The 27,082-nt window shown below is 35.5% G+C and overlaps 1 protein-coding gene across 4 annotated transcripts in view; it reads left to right on the top strand.

Annotated features, from left to right (window-relative positions):
- Positions 1-26,632, top strand: part of RBBP8 (RB binding protein 8, endonuclease) — a 39,806-nt gene extending 13,174 nt beyond the window's left edge. For all 4 annotated transcript variants that reach the window (XM_072852639.1, XM_072852640.1, XM_072852637.1 and 1 more), the window contains 16 exons: positions 332-427; positions 3,207-3,319; positions 5,037-5,112; positions 8,226-8,395; positions 9,829-9,930; positions 11,047-11,144; positions 11,797-11,924; positions 12,884-13,769; positions 13,853-13,979; positions 15,017-15,117; positions 15,944-16,058; positions 16,939-17,109; positions 17,714-17,783; positions 18,758-18,854; positions 23,273-23,414; positions 25,999-26,632. In XM_072852639.1, coding sequence (XP_072708740.1) covers positions 332-427; positions 3,207-3,319; positions 5,037-5,112; positions 8,226-8,395; positions 9,829-9,930; positions 11,047-11,144; positions 11,797-11,924; positions 12,884-13,769; positions 13,853-13,979; positions 15,017-15,117; positions 15,944-16,058; positions 16,939-17,109; positions 17,714-17,783; positions 18,758-18,854; positions 23,273-23,414; positions 25,999-26,096 — 2,590 coding nt within the window. In that variant the 3' untranslated portion in view covers positions 26,097-26,632. The remainder of the gene's footprint in view (positions 1-331; positions 428-3,206; positions 3,320-5,036; positions 5,113-8,225; positions 8,396-9,828; positions 9,931-11,046; positions 11,145-11,796; positions 11,925-12,883; positions 13,770-13,852; positions 13,980-15,016; positions 15,118-15,943; positions 16,059-16,938; positions 17,110-17,713; positions 17,784-18,757; positions 18,855-23,272; positions 23,415-25,998) is intronic.
- The last annotated feature ends 450 nt before the right edge of the window (positions 26,633-27,082 follow it).

Below are 27,082 nucleotides of genomic sequence, written 5' to 3'. Positions count from 1 at the left end.
TACGTTCCCATGAAATTGTTGCTTGAATATTATGCTTTTATGCCTTGACTGTCATCGACTCTAATTTTTGTCCTGAGCAAAAATCAGATTTATGAACAGAAGCTCAACTGTAATATGAATTAGAAACTAGCTGCTCCTTTCCTAACTCAGACATTTCTAAATTACCATTCATCAGAAACACTTGCTTCATTTATCTTCAACTTAATATTTGTGCTGATGATAATCACATTTCCCAAGAATATGAAAGAAACATGCCAGAGAGAATTCTCTGTTGAAAAACTAATGGCTGTGATTTAAAGCTAGAACTAACTTTTTCTCTATCTGATTTTAGGGATGCAGAGAGGCTTGAAGAGTTTTATACCAAGAACCAGCAGCTCAGAGAACAGCAAAAAGCACTTCATGACACTATCAAGGTTTTAGAAGACAGGTAAAGTAGTGTCTCTTAGCTTTTGGGTTTGTTGTGTTTTGCTCTTAGAGAGTAGCTCTGGATACTTTGCAAATTGGAGTGGTTTTTTTTTTTCATAAACCAGTCCTTTTCTAATACAATTCAAATAGCCTGTTTTAAAGATAAGTGTAGAATTTAGATTATTCTGACTGAATTAAATTTTTGTTATTTGTTATTTTCGAAGTGCTTAGCTTGGTTAGTTCACTTAAGATAAATAGAAGTTAAATAGATCAGCTTGGGAGGCAGACAGCTATTTTAAAGCACATTCTGTTCCATCCGTTTTTGTAGAGGTAAGTTTGATATCAATTGAGATGTAACACAAGTACAAAACCCAAGGGCAAACTATATTATATACTTTGAAACTCATGAAATAACTCACTAGGAAATCTTTCAGATTTGGGGGGGGTCTTTTTTACCAGTTCTCTGTTTTATCTAAATTTAATCACATGTTCTGTCTTTTGCCTTCTTTTGGACTTAGACATTCTGATCACCTTTTGACCCGTTCTGCCTTTCCCTTATTTGTTCCTGTTTAATCTGGTATAGCAAAACAGAACCAATAGACATGAAATTACAGTGCATTTTTTCATCTTTTAAAAATGATACCTGTTTTGGAAAGTGTATATTAAATTTGCTGCTAATAGGTTCTCAGAAGCTTTCTGGGAACAGGAGATCTTTACATAGTAAATTATTTTCCCACATTCCTGAGCTACCTCAAATTTTAGAGCTATGATACTCAAATTTTGCATTCAACTCTGTTTCTCTGTGAAGGGCATTAGGGATAAACTTGTAACTGTGCAGGTAACAAACTTTCATACCACATAGGTAGAGACACATTTGTGGAGTGGATGGACTTTTCTAATCTCTCAGCAGATGAAGTACATTGTGGAAAACTAAAATGAGTAAAGTGGTTTAATGCAAGGAGATGATAATACTGTGTTAATTACACAGTCAGATAAGCTAGTATGAAGAGGCATTTCAGTATTTTACTCTTTCCATAATTCCACAATGTTAAAATACCCAAGATGGCTTTTGCTTCCAATATTCAACTGTGGAATTGGAAACTTAGGTGGTTTGTTTGGGGTTTTGTTTTTTTAATACTTCATGTGCTAGCAGCAGTAATGCAGAACTCTTAACCAATTGGTCTCTTATTTAGCAGGCAAAATAGAGCGTGGTTTTCACTTTGGTAATACTGTTAGCTTTTTGTTGTGTACCAGAAATAAATGCACTTCAGTTATCACCTGTAAAATGAATGCGCATTTCATTGCATGAATGAATGTGTCAAGTAAGATGGAGTGATCATAACAAGTCCTTTTCTGATAGCGGATATGCTTTAAAAAGCTGATCTAAACCATTTTGACAGTGGAGGCAATGCCTCACAGGGACTTTTGGATACACTTCTAAGTATTGGTGTCTAGATAAAGATAAAGGATTTTGCATTTGCTTGGTATTTGTTACAGAGCGAACTTACTATTTCTCCTTTTTATTTTATTACTTTGCTTAATGACAGCGATATATGTTTCTTAGATGAAGTAGTAATTATATTTACTGAATGATTTGCTTATTTGTATTTGCTTGAATGAGCTTTACTTATAATTAACTCACTTGGGCGGGAGTGTTGATCTGCGTGAGGGTAGGAAGGCTCTACAGAGGGATCTGGACAGGCTGGATCAATGGGACGAGGCCAATTGTATGGGGTGCAACAAGGCTAAGTGCTGGGTCCTGCACTTGGGTCACAACAACCCCATGCAATGCTACAGGCTTGAGGAAGAGTGGCTGGAAAGCTGCCTGATGGAAAAGGACCAGGGAGTGTTGGTCGATAGCCAGCTGAATATGAGCCAGCAGTGTGCCCAGGTGGCCAAGAAAGCCAATGGCATCCTGGCTTGTGTCAGAAATAGTGTGGCCAGCAGGTCTAGGGAAGTGATTGTCCCCCTGTCCTCAGCACTGGTGAGGCCACACCTCGAGTACTGTGTTCAGTTTTGGGCCCCTCACTACAAGAGAGACATGGAGGTGCTGGGGCATGTCCAGAGAAGGGCAACGAAGCTGGTGAAGGGTCTGGAGCACAAGGCTTATGGGGAGCAGCTGAGGGAACTGGGGCTGTTTAGCCTGGAGAAAAGGAGGCTGAGGGGAGACCTTATTGCTCTCTACAACTACCTGAAAGGAGGTTGTAGCGAGGTGGGTGTTGGTTTCTTCTCCCAAGTAACAAGTGATAGGACAAGAGGAGATGGCCTCAAGTTGCGCCAGGGGAGGTTTAGATTGGATATTAGGAAAAACTTCTTCACCGAAAGGGTTGTCAAGCATTGGAACAGGCTGCCCAGGGAAGTGGTTGAGTCACCATTCCTGGCAGTATTTAAAAGACGTGTAGAAGTGGTGCTTAGGGACGTGGTTTAGTGGTGGGCTTGACAGTGCTAGGTTAACAGTTGGACTTGATCTTAAAGGACTTTTCCAACCTAAACGATTCTATCTTTCTGTGATTCTATGTAATTTATATCTGACAGTACTCTTAGTAGGACACCTCACAAAGGCTTTCATTGGCAAGGTGTAGCATGCACCCCTTTATTAAAGTAATGCATGTTGTTTTAGAAGTATCCAGTACCTACAGTCATTTATGCAAACATTAGTATGCATAGTATTAGATTGTTGAGAAATCTGAAAATATTGCTATGTTTTCATTGTTCCAAAGGCCAGTTAAGTGTGGATATCTGCTTCATGTGTGGCAATATTTTCTTAACAGAGGGACTTTTTTCTCTTAATTTTATTGTAGATTAAGAGCGGGATTATGTGATCGCTGTGCTGTAACCGAAGAACATATGAGAAAGAAGCAGCAAGAATTTGAAAATATCCGGCAGCAGAATCTTAAACTTATCACTGAGCTTAGTGAGTTTTATCCATGAGTCTGAAGGCAACACATACTATTCTCTAAACTAGTTCCTCTTGAATTCCTGTAGCTTGATATAATTTATATATGATGTGTTTAGTAAGCCCAAGTTCAGTTGGGGGATACTTAATTCTGCAGTCTGAAAATATGTAACACACCAATTACCAGTCATTTGACCCACCTTCTTAGATTGAAGTGCTGATACTGAAAGTGAACTGACGTGGAAAATCTTACAGTGTAAAGTAGCTACTGTAGATAAAAGGTAGCTGCTTCTGTTTATTCCTACAGCTAAACCATAGAATGACCAATTGCCAGTTTTCCTAAGGAAAGCCCAACTTCAAAAGTAACTGGTGATCACAAAGTAGCGAGTTCAAACAAAAGTTTCCTGGGTCCAGCTTGTGTCCGTTAGTTGGTCTTGGAGTTTAACTGCAGTAACCCATAACCTTCACATAACCCTCTGAAGCCACAAAAGAATCGCTTCATGCCAGGCAGCTTGTAGCCAGCTCATTTTGAAATCAGGAAGTCGTACATATGGGACCAGAAAAAATAAACTGTTCTGGGTGACCTGAAGGCAGGACACAACAAATGTCTTCATAAAGAGAGTTTGGAAAGATTGGTTGTATAAAGTGCTAAAAAATACAGGACAGAACTTTAAAATGTTAACAGCATCTTTACCATTAATTAATTATTTTGTGTTATTTAGTTGTCGTCTTGATCAAGAACAAGCAGACCTTCAGTGAGATTTAAAATACTGGAAATGCAAGACACAAAAAGTAGCTTTTCAATGCTGAAATTATAGAAATATTAGATTCTGTAATACATCAGTTTTTCAAGGACTTTTAATATTGGATATTTATATAAAAAAATATTCTGAATTCTTGAGTTTAATGATTAACAATGCACAGGGTACAACCAATCTTTAAATAAATCTCTCAGCCTTAAAAATCAAGGTGAGACCTATTAGGTACAAATCTCGAACACTGTCTGACAGAACAGTAGTCTTCCACGGGTTTGGGTTGAGATCTATATGACCATTTATGTATTTCCTGCAACCAGCAAAAAAGGTCAGTCAAGAATAATACAGAGGTAAAATATACAACAAAAAAATAAGAACAAGAAAATAAAATTAAAGCGAACAGAAAATTTGGGAGTTATCACTACATTAGTTTGGGACAGCATGGAAAAAAGGCTGAAGGGGATGCAATAAGCTTGTGTGAAGTATGGGCAGAATGAATTGGAAATTAAGAAAAGTCAATCAAAAATTTCTGACAAAATATTTACATTATTTTTAAGAATTTTTTTTCCTGTTCTCTCCAATTAGCTGGTCGCTTCTGTGGCTAAAACAAAATTCTAATTACTTTATACTTCATAGGCTGTCTTCAACCTAAGGAAGCAATTTTGTCCATGGAGCTGAGTGAGCAATTCGTTCATCTTTACAACACAGTCTCACTTGCATATACATGGACAAAAGTAGCTAATGATTGTGTGGAACTAATATTATGATCCAGTAATTGTGACACCTTTGCCTTTTCTAACAATCATTTTACAACTTTTTAGTGACTAGCTTGAAAATTCATTTTGGTAAGCCGTAGAGGGTGTATGGTATTACATTTTAGAATTGGTTCTGTTTCCTTGAAGGACCTGACAAAATTAGATATGATATGTTGTTAACATGTGTTCATTGATTTCCCCCCCCCCCCCCCCTATAAATTGCAGTGAATGAAAAAAACAACTTACAGGATGAAAATAAAAAGATAACTGAACAGTTCCAGCAATTGCAGAAGGAGTTGGAGTAAGTTTTGAGGTTTTTTTTGATATTCCCCCCCTCCCATTCCTCAGTAGCAATATCTGGGAATACAGATAATCAGCTTTTATAAAACTTGAGTTTCTTCTATTGTGAAAAGTCTACAGCCACTATAACATAAAACTAGCATCTTTGTATTGTGCAGAATTTTTGCTTTTTTTAACTGTGTGCATCTTTCTTTTTTTAAACGGAAAGAGAGAGATAAATTTGTCATAGAAATTATGTTTGACTTAATGATTGTTCAGGATTATTCTGGTCACAGTGCATAGCAAAGCCTTACGTCTCATTCTATTGTTCCTCTGACTCTTTACCAGTTCTTTCTTCCTAGGTTAAGACATTAGAAAAGCAGTTTCTCAGCTAGTCAAAAAGTCCTATGATCTTGGAATAAATTTTTTAAATAAGAAAAAAACATAGTAAATTTCAAAAGAAAACCATAAAAATAATGAGCTACAAATTGACTGTCAAATTATAATCTGATACGATAGCAAGAATGTGCTATATAATGTTGTGGTTAATATACAAATATGATGCACTGTACAAGGCAGAGGTAGTAGTCCTTTCTTGAATAGCTGTGGTCTGACATAATCTGAAATGTATCTCAGTTTTGCCTCTCTGTGAACAAGTTGCGTACGTCCATGGGGGGGGAAATGGGGCAGGATATGTGGACTTGATATGTAAGGCTTTTTCTGCATGTAATGTTTTCTTGTCTTTGTCAGAAAGTAACTTTGGTAGAGGAATAACAACTTAGAGTTCAGTTCAAAATTACTGTGGTCCTATTCCACTGTATTTCTTGGTTTGTCTCCCATCATTTGCATCTTAATCATCCTTTCTTTCTCTGTATGCATTTCATCTTCTCAGAGTAACATATTTCATGACCCTAGGAGTACTCCTTTTTAATACCAAGTAGGAACAAATTTCTATATGCTTCCCACTGTATAATGGCTTCTCAATAATGGTTCTCCTATGCAGTTTGACAGCAGTTAGGAGGTGACATTAAAAAAATTGAAATCAGACAGATCCATCCAAACGTATTAGTTTGATCCCCAGTCTTGCAATTTAGCTTCCAGTAAAAATCTCTGGCCACTGTAGCAAAGTTGAAAATGAACAATGTAACACAAAGTTATTTGCTCTGCATGTTGGATGGTCATTTAAATGAGTGCAGAGTTGAGTGGATTAACAGTAATTAACAAGGATGGTCTTGCTGTTTGTGATATAGCCACTACGTTTGGTTGTTTCAGTTGAACTACAGTCATGTAACTTTATTTAGAATGAACAACTTAAATCACTATACCATCGTCATGTAGGTGAAAGGTAACGTTGTTTCTGGTGGATGACATGAAATCAGATTTTTGCAGTCTTCTGTATTTTGTTACCAAGGTTTAATATTTTAGGAAAAAAATGTAAGAATCCTTTATGAAAGTGAAATCAATGAAATTGTAGAAGACTTGTATTATCTGATCCTTTATCAGATTAGAATTTAATTATCCATGGATAGAAACAGCAAGGAAATTTCTGCAAAAATCTTTTCTGGGGTCTCAGATAAATGTTTCCATGATTCAGAAATCATTTATTGCATATTTATGATGTATAGTATGTATGGCAGTTTCTTAATTTGATAGTTTTTTGTGGTGGTATGTAGGAACTACCTCTTGGTTTGCATGGAAGTAAGGTACAGAAAAATATGTTTATAGCAGGCTAATTTGTCATACAAGGCCACAGGTGCCAGTAAATGTAAAGAGAACTCTAACAGCTAACTAAAATTTGCAAAGTAACTGGATGAATATATTGTTTTACTGCTTGTTTTGATTTGTTTCTTAAGATATTGTTAGTAGATTATATATTTTTCCAGTTATGGTGCTTTCTTTGTAAATGTACTAGAAAAGAGGAATTGCAAAATCACACAGTAGGATTCGTGAAGACTTCAGAGCACCAGTGCATCAGTGTTTGTCATTAAGTGTTCAAAGCTTGTCACGGTAAAAAGCCTAACTGCAAAAATACTTGTTGTCTCAAGCCAGGCAGCTTTCTACAGTTCTCCATCATGCTATTAACTTATTTTCTATAAGATCTTGTGGTTCATTTCAATGCAAGCAGAAATATATCTGTATTTCCTCTTCTTCCCTTAGATCAAAACCTTACATCGTTCTCTTTATAGTTAGGAAATGATCTTTTGGCCCATGTTTTCTCTTGAGAGTCATAAGGAAAAGTGCTACTGCAGAAAGATGACCAAGAGGCCGAGTTAGATTTCCTTGTGTTTTTCTTTTACTGCCTCTTACATTTCTCGCTACCACCACCATACAACAGGTAGCAATGCCCTTATTAAGTACTAAACAAACTGTATTTAAGTTAAGAGAACTGAAATTAGTGGGTTTTTGTTATTTCCTTGCTATGCCTAGATAGAGTTTTTGGAGAGAAAAGACATAGTTATTTGTTATGCTAATTTTTATATGCTGACTCTGCAACATGCTGTTAGAGCTGACAGTGTAAGGGAAAATAAACTTCATAACTCATGTTGTGTTTTACATTACTTGTTTTACATGGTTTACATTGCTTTTTACACTCCTCCCTGAAGACCTTCGTGAGGTGAATAAGAGGTATCATCCAGTGGTCTGGAGAGGGATTGTTTTTAATACAGTGCGGTTCATTACCTTTTAAAATTGTCCAAAAGCTTTTGTTTTGTTTAAGACAGTTAGTATTCTTGGGGTATACAAGGACTTCCATACAGAGAGACAGACACTAGTCCATCCATTTCAGCATTCTTTAATTCAAGTAGCACATGCTTCAGAGGACAAGCTAGAAACTCTACAGTCCCTAGTTTCTCCCAGGGAAGGTCTTCCATAGTGCAGTAGTTAAATGTTGACTTCAAATGTGAAGAGCTAGGGTTGTATGCTGTTCTTATGCTTGATGGGAGCAAGTGTGAGTTTGTTGTTAGATGTGTCTAAAAACTGGGTTCTAGTATTACTTTTTTACACTGTAATGTTATTGAGAAGCTGTTTTTTCTAAATTGTTGCTTTCTTGAACCATATGATAGTCCTGCTTGCTGAAATGAAAGCTCTTAATCTTGCTGACTTGGGGTTTTATTGACCACCTAATTTGGTCTCCAGGGAACGAAAGCAGCAAGCAGTGGAATTAGAAGAAGGAGTCATTCCAGATTCTCCAGTTCTGACTTCATCATTTTCTGTGGTTAATCGTATGAGAAGAAAAAAAGAGAATAGGCATATCCGATACACAGAACATACACACCCGGATTTGGAACTTGCAGAAAGCAACAGTGGTAAGAGTATTGTATTTTATTTTTTTAATATATTTTTAAGGGCTAAAGAAAAAGATTATGTATAAATTCGATTGCAAAGGGTGAAAACTAAAAAAAAACCAGTCTTTGTTTGGCTTTTTTCCATTTATGCTATAATACATGAGTCAGGGGAAAAATATCTTTAGCAGTAACTGTTATATCAGTGATATGCTCAAAGCTTATCTCAACCTCCTACTTTTCTTCATCGACATCCACATGCAAATATAACAGTTTTCCAACCCATATCTCTTCTGTAACTCCCAACTAACTAAAAAAAAATGTTAGGGTTTGACTTGTGCGTACAGTTATGTCACCACCTAGTGGAGAGAGAAATAAATGTTTTGCCACATTCAGCAATTATTCTGCAATTGAAGTAACATTACTGAAACTGATAGATATCTAATTCTAGCAGCTACATGATCATTCTTTTTCTGGTACTGATGCACTGCTTGCATTTGTTTTGTGTCTAAGTCCAGAAGTATTGTGCACATTTAATTTCTAAAATTAATTCTGTAATGTCATAGAAATAGCTCTAATGTATTTTAACTGTAAGAAATACTTTTGTGAAATAAGGGACTTCAGGCTTCTATTTTAATGATACATAGGAAATATGATAAACAGTCCAGGTGCTCTTAATGTGTTAATTTATCTTACGGAATAAAAAAAAGTATTTTAGATACAATATGATTACATCTCAATATAAGTCTTGACTAAAAGCTTATTTCCAAGAACAAAAATAGCACAACTGTGGGGTGAAAAGGGTGGGTTGGTTATTCATGCCCTTTATTTTGCATATGTAATTTTAGTGCTGTGAATAGTTTCTCCTTTCTAAACATACCTACTTCTCTCCATTTTCTGAATAAAAAATTGAGATACTTAATTAAACCAAAGTTAAATATGTAGGAAATGGTGTAAATACCTATCACAGTTAATGGCTATGAAAAGCTGTTGGTGTCCAGATAGAAAGGACTACGTGGTACAAAGTTGGTCATGATTAAAATCTCAGGTTTTTCACCTTTTCATTACCTTAGATGATGCAGAAAATTATTCCCTTGGATGGTTTACTCTTTAATAGTTTTGTTGCCATATTAACAGGTCAAATACAGATTGAATACATACTTTTAATGTGGTTAGTATAGAAAGTGATGTAATTATGTGTTGGTATTGTTTTATGGCTGACTGGCTAGGCTCATATTTGTGAGAGAAAGGATTAATATGAAATATTTGACTAATTTGTCATAGTGATACCTCAGAATAAAAATAATCAGATGTGCTTAGGTTACTGGATCTACTGACATATCAGAATTCACATTCAAGTGCTTTTAAGATCAGGATTGTTGTCTGTATCTACACAAAATTATCACAACAGGATACCTAATTTCACTGTGTGAAAATGTTTCTACATCTTCTCCAAGAGTTTGAAAAAATTCCACTGTATTCCACACAAGTGAACAGTCACCACGGAGAAGAGATACTAGTGGCAGACACCTGTGATTCACAACTGTCCCCTGTACAAAGTAAGTATATTAATAGATTTAGTTCTAATTCCATTCAAAATAAGGCAAAAATGTTATAAAACTGAGCGTTCATCAACAACTGAGGGTTCATCTCTTTAAACACAGGAGCCAGAAAAAGGATATTATGTTTAATCACAGAATTGCTGCTGAAACGCCTATCTTTTAATGCCTATCTGTGTGCCACTAGATACATGATCTAGTGGCATAGCATCAGGGCTTAGGGTCAAGAAAAGAATAAAAGAAGCTCAGTGTAGCTCTTACTGCAGATACCTTATATTTTAGGCGACTTATCCAATTGTCTTGCGTCTGATTTTCCAACTGTACAGGAGGTAAAATATTCTGAGAATTGCACTTCTGTCTGACACGAATATGTAACATTTAGAAGTGCTTCTGTTAATTATTCCCTTTTTTGCAATTGTGAATTGGTACAAGTCTTTAAGTCTTAAGTCCTTCTCCATAAACAGTTCTTTGACAAGAACTTTCTGTGTCCCTGATTTTTTATTTTTTTTTTCTGTGAAGTATTTAACTATAAATGACTGTGAGAATCAGCATTTTGGAGTTATTTGTGCAGGTCAGGGTTGTGGTGGTTGTAGTTCTTGTACTTTCCCATCATATTACCTTGCCCCAGTTTAATAAACTGAGTAATGTTAAACCCCTGAAAGAAGGGAAACTCATCTATTTGTTTTCCTAATAAAAACACAGGAAGAATAATTGTGTGTCACCTAGGAAATGACGCAACACAAGCATTTTGCTATAAATATACATTATCACTGTTCTACATGCTTTTCTCAGACTATTCATGCCCTGAGAGTTTGAAAAGCAACTTTTACATTGACTTGTCTTTGTATTTTAATTTTGGGGAGCTGTATTCAAATTGGAAGTATATTTCTCTGTGATGATACAGCAGTTTGCTCTCACTAGAAATTCTTCTTTTGCTCCCCTTCTCCACTTACCACTTCCAGATACAATTTTTATCTGACACAGCTGAAACTATTTCCATGATTACTGATTTTAATTTGTGATCTTTTTAGTTCTGTGTTTGTACCATCTGTGTGAGTGGAGTAAGATACTATAATGTATATGTAACTTATTGTGAGCATCTTTCTACTTATAAAGATAAACCAAGGATGGGAGGCTATCCTGTTCCAAAGCCATCTTTTAACTTGGCTGCAGTCGTGGCAGAAACAATTGGACTTGCTGTTCAAGAGGAGTCTGTAAGTAGTATTCCCAGATCTCTTACATAATCAGCTTTTTGTACCAGTTGTTTTCAAAAACAGTATTTTTCTCTTTTGCATTAAAATTCTGCAAAAGTATTCTGAGTTTCAGTAAGCTCACTTTGATTTGCTTTTGCTTACTCATTACAGAATTGCTCTAGCCAGAAGAGATATAACTGTGCTGACCTGTCCGGGGGTTGGGGAGGAGGGTAGGGGCACAGTTCCTGCTGTGTATACAACTTTCAAGTTTGACTAAGACAGTGGACTAAATCGTTGGGTCTGCCAAACTCCCTTTGTGCAGTAATCCAGTCTAAGACACTAAAAAAGATTATTTGGTGATGAGACTGTTTGGTGACTCAGGTGAGATTATTTGATGTTTTTGCTTGGTAACTACAGTGAAAATGATAGTATGCAGACTATTTTGTGTGTGTGTGTGCATTTGAATGATGAAACTTTTTAATTTCCATAAGATTTCTTTAAAGTTGTTGGTCAAAATTTCATCTCTTGTAACTTTTATTATTTTTCAGAGTTTTGAATGGTTCAATTTGAATCGGTCTTCAGAATATTTATGTGCAAACCTACCATATTTCTAATTTTTAATTCTAATAGCTTCTCACACTTCCTTTCTTTGTTTTCCTTCACTCCTTGTCAGGAGTCCCAGAGTGTACTGAGTCCTCCCTGCACTAATGTTGTGATGAACCAGGCCCCAGAGAACATGCAGTCTGAAGACTCAAGAAAACATCCAGCTTCTGAATCAAGAAATGATGACAACAATTTAGGGTGTGTTTCTACTTGGTTATAATAGTATTGTTTTAAACAGGCTTATATGAAGTTCTGGTTTTAGTAGAATTTAAAACCTAACAGCAGTTTGCTTTAAAGGTACAGACATGGAAGTAAATATTTTCATATTATACTGGCTTCTTTCAAGTAAATAACATCAGAAGCAAAGGAACTGATAGAATGCAAAACTGTGGACTTCTACTTCATTCTTAAACTTCTGATTTGGGCTTTCTATGTACACAGTCCCTCCCTCACTGACTTATTATTGTGAGGTATCTTCTGAGGCCCATAAACCTAGGGGTAAGGGGCCTAGAGCTGGGGTAGGAAAATGATCATAAAACTTTTCTGCTGGCTAGATGTCCTACCAGTTGACTGCTGCCCTTCCCAGTCTCCTCAAGATGTTGTAGTCTAAACTGAAATTTTTTTTAGCCCCTATTTGTCATCTTAAATGCATGTTTTGGTGACGGCAAGTAAAAAACAGAGTACCTGAAAGAAGCTTGCACATTTTTCCTTCACTTGCAGAAGCTTTGAGAATCTGTTATTGTGGTTATAAGATCTATGCAAGAACCTAGATAGACTGCTATCACAACCATTCTCACTTTCTTCCATTTCACTGCATTGAAAGGTAGGGAGTCCTTTGGTAGAAGAGATTCCTACGTAGGCTTAATTAATTATGTCCTTGGTTCTCAGTTGCAAGTGGAACAGAATTTCACACCATACTAAAACGAAGGACAAGGTCTGTGTTGTGTTTTGCCTTTTACAGCTCTAAGTGCAACAGTACTTAGTCCTAGACCAAAAATTTCCCTTTTCTTTTTGCTTCTGTTTTCAGTTAATACTAGCATCTCTGACAGCTTTAAAGTAGATCACTGGTAGGAAACTTACAATTTTTGTATATCCCTTTCTCTCCTCCCAGCCCCCTGTGTACTCCAGAAAAATATCTCCTCTCTCATTGTATTCAGTCTTTCAGATCCATCTCAGAACACTCCACCACATGTTGACTGGGATTCTCAGGTAGCCTCTCCTGTTTTTGGAGCTTCTAGCAATATGAAGAACAACTCAAGTACAAGTCATACCTCTTGTAATCTAGATCCAGGATTGAAGCCTCATCTCAAAACCAACCTCTTCAACAGTCCTTCCAGTTCCAGATCTCATAAAAGTAGATCAAAATCTGAAGATGTTGCTTTTGTTGCACCGCTGAATCTTGGAACTGAAATCAACTCCGTTATCAGCCAGGCCTCTATCAATAGGCAAATGGTTGTGAAAAAGAGGAGTAATGAGGCAGTAACCTGTGTTGGAAACACTTGTGCAGCTAAAAATGAGGTGATTGAGAGCGATTTCCTTCTCGTACACCAGAGGCAGCTAGAAAGCAGGTGTGCTAAGAGAAAGAAAGCTGAAGATGAGCATGCAATTAGCTGTGAAAAAACATCCTTCAACAAAGAGAACTCTATGCCCTTTCGATCGGACATTCAGCATATTAATGGGGAACATACAGTTGATAAGCCCTTGGATCTGTCTGATCGCTTCTCTGGAGTTCGTTGTCAAGAGAAAAAACAGGGAAGTGAGGAGACCTCTAAAAATAGACTGAAACAGGTGACTCTGCATGACATTTTTTCACAGCTAGGAAAGCCCATTCCTGAAGGTTCATCATCCATTCAAAATGCCAACAATGAGAGATGTTTGTTTGGCAGAGATCTACAAGAGGAATCCTATGTAGAAGAGCCAATGCTGGGAAAAACATTCCCAGATAAGAAAAACCAGATCCAAATGAAAGAAGAAGTTCCTCCCTTCAAAATTGCACCACTGCCAAGTTCTGCAGAGACAGAGCAACTTTTTGATGATGTGAAGGTATGCTTTTCTGACTTTTTTTTTTCCTTCTCCTTTGAAATATTAAAGTTTTGGGAAATAGTAAAATTGCAATATGTTGTTAGGTTGCCAGTGGCCATGTACCAAATAGAAAGAAAACAAGGACAGGACATGGAGAGTCTGAACCAGCATCTGTACTTCAGCCAAACCCTTGTAGACTATCAAAAAATAAAGCACTGCAAAATGAGCAAGGTAACTTGATGAAAATGTTCCTTTTATTGCCCCCCACCCTTCCAGCCTGTGCTATGATTTAATAGAATTTTTAATATCTTCTTTTCTCCCACTTTAATCACGTTCTCTGTTCTGCTTCTAACTTAGTCTCATCCTATTCAGGACTTCTCAAGATCATCCCCCACATTTTCAATCTGTGTCTTCCTGGCATTCTTTTGCTACTATATAATAAATATATCATTGGCATTCAGCTGTAAACTCAACAGGCTAGGAATCTTGTTCTTTCTCATTTATTTAGCATTGTTGTTTACTGCAGCATGTGAAGTGTAAGGGTAAGTCATTTTGTTAATATTTTTCATGATTCCTGATGATCTGTTAAAGAAATTTATACCTTTAATGATAATGAACAGATGCTGCCAAGTATTCTTCCTAGAAGTTGTATCTTCTTTCCTGTTAAGTGTTCCCAGTCTGAAAACTTATTTTTTGCACTGGGATTGTAGAATCACTGCTTCTGTACTCCTTAGCTGAGCTGTTACGCTTCATACTTTATTTAGAAATACTTGCATTGTGAATTTAAAAAAAATCTGTCGGCAGTTGGTGTGGCCATGTAGCTTGGAATCTAAACCTCTACTTCACAGATAAATCAAGAGCCATCTCTGGAACAATGACCAGACACTTTTGTACTCTTTTGTATTCTAAGACCTGACTTTTGTATTCTTATTGATCTAATGTCTTCTATCCAGTATTAATACTACTTGATTTACACAGTGCAGAGATTTTACGTGCAAGAGTATTTTATGTATTACATACCTCATACAAACACAAAGGAGTAATGTGCTCCCTGCATATGACAAAAAACTTAAAGATCTACTTCTAACTCTTCAGACAAGATATGATTTACAAAAATGAGCATGTTCATTGTTTGAGAAAAATCAATCCCTAAACCCAAAGATGAATTGATAAAAGGAAAGCTGACTTATAATTATGACGCTATAGGATGCTGTTGGCAGAATTGTATTCTGATTATTTGCCTTTTTTCTCATATTCTCTGCATCCAGACCTGAAAGATAAACCTTCTTTAGAAAACCTCCAGTGGAGCATAGATCCAGGAGCTGACCTTTCACAGTACAAAATGGACATTACTGTGATCGATACAAAGGTAAACTTGCGCAAAAAGTCTGCATGTTCTATGATTTTGAAGAAAGCCTACAAAGGTTGAACTCTATTCTCCATGAACTCTAAACTCCATGAACTCTATTCTGGGCAGACCAAAACCACTGTTTAACAAAAATCTAAATTCATTTGGTATTTGTTTGCACTCTTGAAATGTTTGTTTATGCATAGTACACTACAGTTATTCTAAAACATTTCCACTGTCTAGTTGTATTTGATAAATTCAGCCAGGTGGCTACTCAGTATGAAACTGATGTGTTTGGGGGTGGTTTTGGGTTTCTTTTAAGACAAAAAAAAAGTTCTAAACTTCATAATTTTTCCTGTGAAAATGTTCACCGTGATATCTCTTTATGTTAAGTAATAGCAAATGTGTAGATAATGACTATTATTTTTCTTTGAGTTGGGTGCAGGTTGGTTATTAGGATCTCTGAGAATTTCCCTGAAGTCTATTTGTTTTGTCTCACTTAAAGGCTATCTTAAAATGTATTAATTTGACTAGTTTTTAATTTCTGTATGTTTCATTGTTACTTTTTATCTTTGTGGAATTTAACATGAAAACTTTTAAGGCATTTCTTGCCCATCAGGTAATGTAATCCACCAGATAAATGCTTCACATTTGAATTTCAAAATATTATTTTCTTATGTAGATTTTACGTCTTTATCATGCAGACATTACTGCAGAAAAAACATCACAGAAAGTGTCCAAAAAGATGCCAGTAACTTGTTGTGAAAGTGTTTCAGATATACGGCGATGACACTGACTATACCAGTTGCTCCTGAGTGCAGTTGTCGTGTTTGCTTTTTTTATTTAGGGTGGTTCTCAGTCAAGAGTCGGAGGGGAAGTTGTTGATATGGATTCTACATATGTTAATGAAAGTATGCTATTAAAAATGAAAAATCAAGAGCAAAGCCAGGAAAGCAATCAAAGTAAGACTTTTATATTTTTTGGAGGAGGAGGAAAGAAAGAAGGGCATTTTTTCCCCTGTATGAACAGATAGTAGAAAATGGTTTGCAGTAAAACAGCACTGATGTACTTTTGTAGGTTACAAAGTTCAGTCTGTTTCCTAGTAGAATCAGTGGTTGTCGTTGCGCTTTTTTTAACTTAGATTAAGAAAATGATAGCATTTGTGCTGAGATAGAGCCAGGAGCTATGCTTTTACAGTGCTTAAAGAGTTAAGTACTTAACCATAAAATAGTTCTGATCTCATCTGCAACAATCACTCTTACAACAAACCGCTTTGAAAATTTGCTATGTAATCATATCAGACTTTCTATGGGAAGACTAATTTCATTTTTAATGGCATATAAATAGAACTAGTATACTTAAATCCAAATGTGTTTATATCACATTTAATTTATGGTATGTGGTGAATCGTGGCTGCAGGGCAGTGACTTTTAACAGTGTGTTTTGTATTTTTTAAGCTGTTGCAACTTGATCACATTTCTGTAGTTTATCTCCTACCCACAGAAAGTATTTCCTTCTGCTTGGATAACTCCATAATTACAAGAACAAAAATTTCATGTAGCCAGTATTAAGGTTAAAGATATATCAAAGTGATTTAGTAATTAATCAAATTTTAGAAATTGAATGAAGGTATCTTCATGAAAAATACATGAGCATTGTCCACACTTAAAAGATTGACAGAGAAGTTGCAGAAAGAATACATGTATCGCTGGTGTTGCGTTAAGCAGTACTGGAGCAGGAAGTAAAAGTTAGTTCTTTTGATACACATTCAGTCAAACTATGCTTTTTTGACTTCAGTTGTTGAGAGACTGATTTGGATGTTCATTATGCTTTTTATAATAGGAGGAGAAAAAAAAATGAATACTACCTTAACAGAAATGTTTGATCGGACAACCCATGAAGAATACGAATCCTGCCTACCAGAAGATAGTCCTTCTGCATGTGATGAAAAAGAAACTCTTCATGATGAAGAGCAGGATAAGGGAATAACAGCAGCAAGCAAGAAATTAAAGAGTGGGATATAATTTGTTTTGTCTTTATTAGTCTGACTAAACTACAAAAATCAATTTGAAATCAGGCTCTGTTCTCTAGGAACAAATAAACCATGAGTTCATTTTTCATAAATTCATGGGAAAATGTATTAATTATAAGGACATAACATAAACCAATATGAAAATTATTTTGGTAGTTCATTTATATATCCACCACACAAATATGGGATGTGTAATGGAAGTTGGCATAGAAGCTGTACAGCAAAGTGACTCTTACAGAAAACACCATGTTTTAGCTGCAGATTACTTGTTTTTTCTTTCTTCTCCCTATCCTAGGTTCTGTAGAAGGTTTTGAAGTATTTTGTATTTTAAGCAACCTTTCCTTTGCTTATCTTTTTTACGTGTCTCACTGCTGTTTCCCTTCCACTCCAGTAATGCTTTTTGATCACTGGTTCAATCAATTCTATCTTATTTTTAGTGTCTGTTTGAATCTGTTGTCTCAGACTGAATGTACATGGATTTTTGTATTTCTTAATAGCTGGCTAATAATTTTACAGATGTTTCTCCAGGCAGTCTGTTAACCTTATATGACATGTAATTTTTTTGTTTTGCATGTATATTTACAGAACATGAGGATAAACAAGATAAAGCCAAGCAGAAAGCTTTTGTAGAGCCATATTTCAAAAGCGATGAAAGGTAATTTAGTTTGTTCTGTATAGGCATTTTAAGGCTCTTTATATCCTTCCTATAGGGAACTTTTCTTCCATAAAATAAACCTGTTTGGGTGTAACATACTAGCAGCTGAAGATGCACAGGTAAAAGATCTAGTGTATTAGATAAAAGCCTTAGATAAAAGCTGGGGCAGGGGGAAAAAAATAAACACATTGAGATGCCAATCTATCACATTTGCTGAAGAGAAGAGATTGCCTCTTCTGCTTTTTATAATTTTATTGAATGCAGTATTTTGTAATTCATGTTGTTTCTTACAGGCATGTGGTCATGCATGAGTTTGAGCAAAGAGCCTATGGGTTGCCTTCCTTTTCTGGCATTTTTGCCCCTTCCTCTAGACAATAAATGAGTAATGTTTAACAACTGTACCTCTTAGTGCTTCCTCTGTTGCCTTTCTGTGTAATCATAATTGGTAGTCTGAATCTTCATTTCATAATTATACCAACCCCTTCAGTTAAATAGTTGTTAGCTTATTTTTTACCTCAGCATGTTTTCTTTGTAGAGTAAAACTTTAGTGTTTTGTTAGCAGATAAGTTGAAAAGAATCTGTTAGTTCTGTTCTTGAACCCCAACATACGTTCCTCTTGCAGAAATCAGGGCAAGCACAACTGTGTCGTGGACAAAATAAGTATTCTACAGAAGATCTATATTTGAATAGTTTTGATCTAGTAATTACTTTGACACTATGAAAAGCCATAATGAGGAGATGCACATGTCTGGTTATGTAAAAGTTCATATTACATTTAAAAAATCCTGGAACTGTTTTAGTTACAAAAATAGTCCTATTCAGCTATGAAATGCAGTATGATTGGGTTTTGCAGGCATTATCTGATATTTTTTCTTCTCTTGAGACTCTCTTTTATTGTGTTCTAAAAACCGAAAATTTCCAGACATGCAGGAGAAAAAAATGTGTTATTGTGTGAAAACACTTTTGTTTTTCAGAAAGAATACTGTGTTAGATTTTCCTCATATTGAGGTTATTCGAAAAAAAGAAGAAAGAAGAAAATTGCCTGGCCATACTTGTAAGGAATGTGAAATAGTAAGTAGTGCTTTAAAATTTGGTCAGTCTTCCATTCTTTTAACTCTGATAGTATCTAAGTGCTAACATGCTGTTGACATTATGAATCTGGTTGCATCATCATCAGTACCTACAATAGCAGAGAAGTGTTTACCAAAGCTGTTTTACCAAGTTTTGGGTTGGTTTGTGTGCTTTTTAACTGTAGTAACTGCATATAGCTTAGAAAGTCTTAAATTTTTTGTGTGTATCTCTATGAGGATAGAAACTTCTCACATCATGGTTCCAGTAAGATTTTTGTTAATAAAAAATACATTAGCTAGTCAAAGAATAATTACAAGTTTCTAAACTTCAGCTCAAAACATCTACTGAAATTTACAGACACTGGAATAAGTAAGTTCTATGACCTTTTGTACCTATGTAGAGATATATCTTGATGTGGCTTTTTTTTCTTGTTTTCTGGCGTGTCTGCATTTTCAGATAATTGCACCAGCATAGGTGCCAATGTGTATATATGTGCAAATGCATGCAAAAATATCTACATTAGCATGAAATTTTAGGTTTATGTTACAGTTTTTTCCTCCCTTTCAAATTACTAAACTGCTTTCAGATACTTGGTATAGAGATAAAATATTAAAGTAATTACATGTGTAATAAGGACATATTTCATTTGGTCATTAATGGACTTTCAGGCTGGAGTTAATTAGGTGATGATCTTATACATTATGACTCAGCAGAAGTCTGGATTAATGACTGAATACTGATGAATTCTCTGGGATATTTTCACTTAATTTCCACACCTATATAGAAGTAACTTTTTTCATAGATTCTCCTGCTATTCATTTTGTAATCGTCACGTTTACTTAGCTGAATAAATTTATTAGAGTATATTTTTAACAAAAACACATTCCTGAAAAATAGCTTTGGTAAAACTTGTTAAATACAAACAATTAAGTTTTACAGTCAACTATAACATTTTCAAAAATATGTTTGATTTAAAGAGTTTGAAAGAAAACAAGATGTTGGAAAAAACAAAACCAAAAAAACCCCAAACTTTCAGTCTATTTCTTAGCCCAAGAGACATGTGTTAAGTGTTTTAATTTCCTGTCTCTGTAAGCTACAGATTTTCTCCTCAGCAAATCCAGTTCTTATTACTTTCTGGCAAGTTAGAGTGGTAACTATGGTGTTTGGAAACATTTACAGCTCCAATTTTACACTATTAGGTTTCTACATTAAACTTCAGAAAAGTTTGGGTTTGTTTTGGGTGGGTTGGTTTTTTTGTTTTTTTTAAGTCTACACCATTCAAGATGAATGTCTTGGAATGTGTGGAATGCTTGGCTGTGTCATTGCACCATAATAAAACTAGCTTTGAATGAAATACCTGTGGAAAAAGGGAGTATTAGACAAAGCTTAAATGATGCTTTAAAAAAGTCTTGGCTTACTTATTAGTCATATGGGTTTGAAAAGTCTCCAAAGTCTAAGGAAATACTTGGGGAGTGGGTAGAAATCAGTAAATTGTTTCTGGCCATGTGCTGCATGCAGTATGAGGGTGGGGACAGTTATCTGTCATTTTGAGAAAATATGAGAGATTTAACTGATACCAAAGGCCTTTATAAGTCCTTATCTTAAAACTTTGTGGAAACATCTCATTCACTTTACAGTATAGAACATTTGATAAGAGGTCTTGTTTTGGTTTGTTATGACTTTGCGATGCGATCAGAGAAAGATTGTATGCAGGAGTTACTGGGAGCTTGTAAAAGTAATGTTAGTGTGGTTAAGTCTAGCTACTCTTTAGATAAGTAGGAGAATCAGTTAGATGTTTTTATATATATTTGGATTACAGAAATTACTCTCTAAGTAACTTTGTGCTAAACTAATGAGAGGAACACTTTAAGGGTTTGTTCTCTTTTTGAGACTGCAAATTATAGAGTTCTGTAAACAATTATTTTACAGTGAAGATACTGCAGGATGAGATTTTGCATATTTTTTCACACATGGAAAAGCCTAGCTCAAATGCTTTGTGTGGGTTGAAAATGTTGTGGATAGTAAGATCAATCTAGAAAACAGCTGAGAGTTCTTTTTGCTGTTTAGCAGACATATATGTAACTTTCTCATTATTTGTCAACCCTAATAGATTTCTAAACAAGCCAAAATAAATTAGAAAGTAACTTTTCTTTTGAATACATACGTAGCTTGATTATTGATTGTTCTTTTTATTTTCTGTTCCTACAAAGCTGTACTGTATTTTTCATTGTTTGATCCATAAATATTCCTCACCAATCATAAACATTTTAATTCCAAAAAAAAAGCGGCACACTGCAAACTTTTAGTAGGCCGATTTCTAAAATTCCAAGCTATTTAAAGTACAAACATAAGGTGCACTGCTAATTATCCCTAAATAAGACTCAGCTGTTAATCTATTTGGTTTATACAGATACTGTAGAATTCTTATAATTAATTTTGTTGACTTAACACCATGTCATTTTTAAACTTTTATCAGTGAAAATTGATGTGTACTGGATGATAATTACCTGTTCCTCTTCTTTCATTAGTCTTTAGATATTTAACTGAGTGGCACAGACATTTTTCCAGCTGGGTCTCTGAAGTTCAGCTGCATAAGTGACCCTACTCCATCTGACTCAATCCCCAAGCTACTGATATGCACTTAAGTTCTGGTCTTGGCATAGGCTTTTTGCTGTTTAAGGGAACATTGTATAAAACAGTGGCAAACATTTTCAAACTAATTGTCTCCTAATTCAGTGACTGAAAGGGATTCTGCTGTCAAGAGTGTGGGAGTATGCTGGGCTTATACACACTATGTTTTCAAGAACCTTTTACTAGGGGCTCATAACCATTCCTGAATATTATCTTTGGAACTGGCAGTTTATACTATCCTGCATACGAGGACACTGTAGTAGACAGACCAATAATCTGAAATTTTGGGTACACCCTGCTAACAACCTGAATCTTTGTTCTTGACCAGGAGACCCACATGTTACTAGATCAGATTCCTGTACTAATAAGGGCTTTGAGAGCAGAATATGTTCTGGTGACACATGTTGTAGATGGCAAGAAATCTGAATTTATTTGAGGGGGGGGAAGAAAATGTACCTCAGTTTCAGGCAGTTCCCATAGACTACAGAATTACAAAATGAAACAAGTCTACTTTTCCTAGTTCATGCAGTTTTGTCACTGACATTTTCAGAGCTGTGATTACGCTTTTCTATACAATCATCAAGATTTCTCTCTCGTAATTTTTTGGAGGAGGATTTTTATGCCTATTTTATACGTTGTCTGCCATCTAGTAGGAAAAAAGGAATGTATTAGTGTACTTTATGATTCCAAGTAAGTAGGTTTTCTGAAATCCTACCAGTAGATGGAGAGAGGAAGTAATCTTTATTGACAGAGGTATTCTGTTCCTTTCCTGATTTCCCCAGTCTAGATCACTTTCCAGCTGATTGAATGGGGTTTTAAACTTTAGTTTGCCTTTTTTGAATTGCAACACTACCATTTCAATAGAATTGTTTTACCACTTTTATGAGGGTCACGTTTCTTGTGCAATCCAGATGGTGACTGTTGGCTTACCACTTGAATCAAACTGCATTCGCTTTGAAAATATTTTGGTACTCTGATATCTTAAGTGCCAGATTATTTTTTTTTTTTAGGAGATGCTAACTAGAATCACAAAGTAAAACAGTAGAAAACTGCATTAAAAAAAAATGGGTTTCTATGATGCTACTCATGGGAACACCCAGCAAAAAAGTTTGGAGAGTGTATAAACTTTTCTCATTGCAGCCCCCAGTACAGCTGACAGGAATGAAAGAGTAGCTAGCCAATTTACTATATACTCTAGATAATGCCCAGCTGGCAGATAGTTTCTGGAGTCCCAGTGGTGGTCAGCTAGTTAAACTAGCTATTTACTCCTAATTTGAGGGTAATAAACTAGGAAGCATTTTGACTTAAGTTTGCTGTTACTACTATAAATTTAGACACTGGAAATAATTCTGCAGCATGGATTTTGTATTGCATTTTTTCACTTTTCTATTTTATTTGTAAATGTGAGCTGAAACTTAGTTTATTAGAAAATTCCTATCTTTTTCAACACCTGTGCTACTTAGCTTTGTAGAATCAGTCAGTAAAACGTTGACATAAGTAATTGTACACATGCATAAACCTTGCACCTATGGTATGTTAAAAGATATAAAGCTAATAAACTTGCCACCATAAGGTTGTACTTAATCTGTAAATTCAGTAAGCTTTTAGGATAATGGCCAGGTGTTTGTCATTTGAATAACATCTCTACTCTTGGCTATCCTCACCATTATTTTTAGATAACTGTGTTAATAAACAGTGATTGACAATGTCATTGTGTAAAGCAGTTGCTCTATATGTATGTATTTGTTAACTTGGATTTCCCCCCCACCCCCACCCCTAACATTCAGTATTATGCAGACATTCCAGAAGAAGAGAGAGAAAAGAAACTAGCTTCCTGTTCAAGACACAGATTTCGCTACATTCCTCCAAATACTCCTGAAAATTTCTGGGAGGTTGGATTTCCTTCAACCCAAACTTGTGTGGAAAGAGGTTTGTGCAAAAAAGGCTTACAAAGCACTTTTTAAAGCTGATTTTTTTTTTTCCCTAAAATGGTTCCCTGAAATTATCGCTTGTTCATAAAGCAGCCTTTCTCACACAGTCTTGTTGAGGTCTGTTTACTTATCAGCAGCCATTATTTTGAAAAAATACTGTCCTTTTTTTACCAGCTCCTGTGCTACTAAGAAGAAGGGAATATAAGGCAACTTTCTTAGACCCTAGATAGAGAAGGCAGAAATAATTGGGATTTTCATAGAACTTAATTAAAACCCTACATGTCTTTGAACCAAAGCAAGAATTGGGTCAACGTTTTCAAAGGCAAAGGCTGAGAGATTGTACTTACCAAGGAGAGACAGGCAGTACTGTTGATGTCCTTTGTCTGTATCTGTAGAGGTCCATAATACCACATGATAATGGAAATATTGAAGGTAGGGTGTGATTAAATAGTTTTTAATACATATACCCTTCTTGTTAGTGACACTCAAAAGCTGGGGGTTTGGGTTTTTTTTGACTCCTCTTCACGCAGAAGATTGTTCTTTCCTAAATAATTCTTCTAAATCCTAGAGCTTGGTATAAAAATTAGTTTTTACTAATGATGTTAAAACATGGTGAGTTTGTAGTGTACTACAAGTACATTTCTTCAGAAGTGGTGAAACTCTGAGGTAAGGACTATACGAACTCTCTTTGAGTTACTTAACTTTATTTGTGCATATGTTATTAGTTGTGAAGCATTAATCTTTACTTATTTTTATCTGTTCTTGTAACAGTTTCAGGTCAGGCATAGGAAAATGTAGCCAGAGATGTGTATGTGTTCTTGTGTGATAGTGTTGCAGTATCATCCTTAATCTTTCAGAACAGGGAGCTTTGATTTTTAGGGACTTAATAACTTTCGTAGTGCAAATCGTACTGCTTAATCAAGATATACTGAGTTGACTTCATTTAAATTTAAAGCCGTATTTCCAAGAAATACGTGTATTTCAAACACGGTGTTCAGAACTTCAAGCCTCCCCTCCATTGTGGGGGACAAATGTGAAATTTGCTTGAAGCCTTAATCAAGTTCCCCCTTCTTAAATATCCATTGCCAAGGGTTAAGCTAGTCATAGAATTTGCAGGCCGTTAAGCTTTCTTGGGCTTGGTTAGGCTTTAGGAAAATGGTTCTTTTTTTTTTTTTTTCCCCCATCAATTTGTCTCTGGTATCACTTAAGGGAAAGTGAATCCCTCAGTCCAGCTAGCCAGCGCCTCAGGAATGCTGCTGAATCGCCACTTCCTTTGCGAGTAGTCTCTTTGCTCTCTTGTGTATCCAGTTAGACAGGGCTCGGCTGAGGCTAATCCGTTCCTCCATTACCCTAAGTAATGACAGTTCTCACCACTCCAGAACCACCTTTGGTTCTTGATCATTATCTTTCAAGATGAACAAATCATAGTCCTTCCTCTTCCAACCTGGCTGCCTCTTACCTGTTCCAGCTGATGAGAAAGCTGGTCTAAACTAGGCATGTCCATTTATAACTTCAGGTGATCGAGATATCCTGTTAGGGAGATTGTCTGTTACTACTCATTTAGAATCTGCTTGCAACCCCATTAAAATTAGCTTCTTGTCTATCTCCTTGTTCTGCTAGAGTAAGAGCTGTTCAGTTGTTAATGGTCCTCAACAGCATCTCAGAGGCAGACTTTAGATCAGCCCTTTCCTGATAAAAAGCCATATTATACGAGAGTGCAGCAAGAACACCAAAACACCAGAGAGAGTTCCCATGATGAGCAATTGCAGCTGTCACTTAGTAGTGGGGTATAAAGGATGTATTTTCTACTTATTGGTATCTTGAACCAGTTGTGGTTTGTGTTGGTCTTTTTGAATAACTGAGTTGCATAGAGCATTTTCCAACTATGAAGTAGGAATTGACTACTCTCACTTCAGGGGATGTTAGTGCTGATAAACAGTAAGGATTTGTCAAAAGCCAGGTGCTGTAACTGATTTGCATAAAATGTCTGCTTACTATCAGTGAGCATGTTACAGAAATTTTCTACATACTTTTCTTATCAGAGAGCTTTCAAGGTGTGTTTGATCCATAGGTTCATGTGTGGCTTTTTCCAGATGGACAAGTCTTTAATAAATAAGAATGCCCTCAAAACAAAGAAATGTACTATTTAGACCCACAAAGCACACGTGCCTGAAGTTTCTTGTGTATGACTAGGAAATACATTTCAAAAAGTGATTTTTATTAGTCAACTGTGAATTTGCAGTACTTACATACTTTTTTCTACAGAAGGTTTTATATAACAGTGACAGACAATGAAAAATGCAATTTTGTTTTGAATAGATGAACAATTCTTCAGTTTCCATTCTTCAGTATTATGTGTCTGTATTGCATTACTCTGCAGTCATCAACTAGAAAGCAGTGGAGTGTTTTCATTAATGATATTGCACCCTGGGATCTATAACTTTTTGTCAAGTGAGAACCAGTTGCCATAAAAGGAAAAAAAAAATCAAGTTATTTTTTGAGGGTAAACAAAAAATGAAACTAAAGTTATGTGTGTTTTTATGTTGTATTTCTTACTTCAGATTTATTCTTATTCTTTTAAGGATATATTAAAGAGGATCTTGCTCCCTGTCAACGTCCAAAAAGACGGCAGCCTTATGCTGTAATGTTTTCTCCGAAAGGCAAAGAGCAGAAGACATAAAGGATGGGGAAGTAAGGCACGCCAACTTGAAGAGTATCTTTCCTGTCCTTAGATATTTATAGTTAATATAAACTTGAAATAAAGAACTGTGTTTTCCACAATGATAGATAAATCATTTCATTAAATATGTAAAATTTATAAAATTAATTTGAAAATCTGGTGTACCGGAAACAAAACTATTTAATGTACGTTTGTTTCATATTGTGTTAATAGATTTTGTATTAATGTTTGCACCTGTCAGACAATGAGTCTCACATTTTTTTACTTTGAAGTCAACAGCTACAATTCGAGCAAATCCTGTCTAAACTTTGTGCCAGTGAGTAACTGCTTTGAGTCGCTGAAATCAGTTGTTCTTGCAAGGTCTAAATGCCTGTCAATGGGAACAGAAATGCAGATTTTGTAGGGTGCTTTTATTTTGCACTGGATTTTTTTATATAGCCTTTCTCTTTTGGCAATAATGATTATATTTACTTGTAATAAAGCTGTATTAAATATGAAAGGTATCTACTGTTAATAGTTTGGAGGTATAAAAACCATGTAGTCTAAGTGTCTTTCTTAAATTTTTGTTAAATGTATAGCACCATGTTTTTCTCAGCGTTTAAATTAGAATATCCAATTTTTTTTCTTAATTTGGATCTGTTTGTATATCTAGGTCTCATTTATTGATACGGAGTTAAGCATTGTTATTTCTAAATTTGGATGACAGCTATGCACGGAATTCTCCTAGGTGATGACCATTGCTGTCCACTAGATTATGAGTGATTGCCCAGAGGTATTTTAAATTAATTTTTTTGTAGCAGGGGATATAGTTTCATACTTGGATTTGGAGAGTAAAAGCATACAGTATCACAGAGGCAGGGTAATGCTTTTACATAGGTAGGCAGGCGAAAGATCATTATAAGATACTCAATACTTAAGCATTCTAGAATAGAATAAAATGTTCAAGCAGTGTACAATCAGAGTTTGGTTCAGCCAGTGAGAATTCT

This window comes from Ciconia boyciana, chromosome 2 (genome assembly GCF_034638445.1).
Source record: "Ciconia boyciana chromosome 2, ASM3463844v1, whole genome shotgun sequence".
Classification (NCBI taxonomy): domain Eukaryota; kingdom Metazoa; phylum Chordata; class Aves; order Ciconiiformes; family Ciconiidae; genus Ciconia; species Ciconia boyciana.
This window is presented reverse-complemented; position numbering and strand designations above follow the sequence as displayed.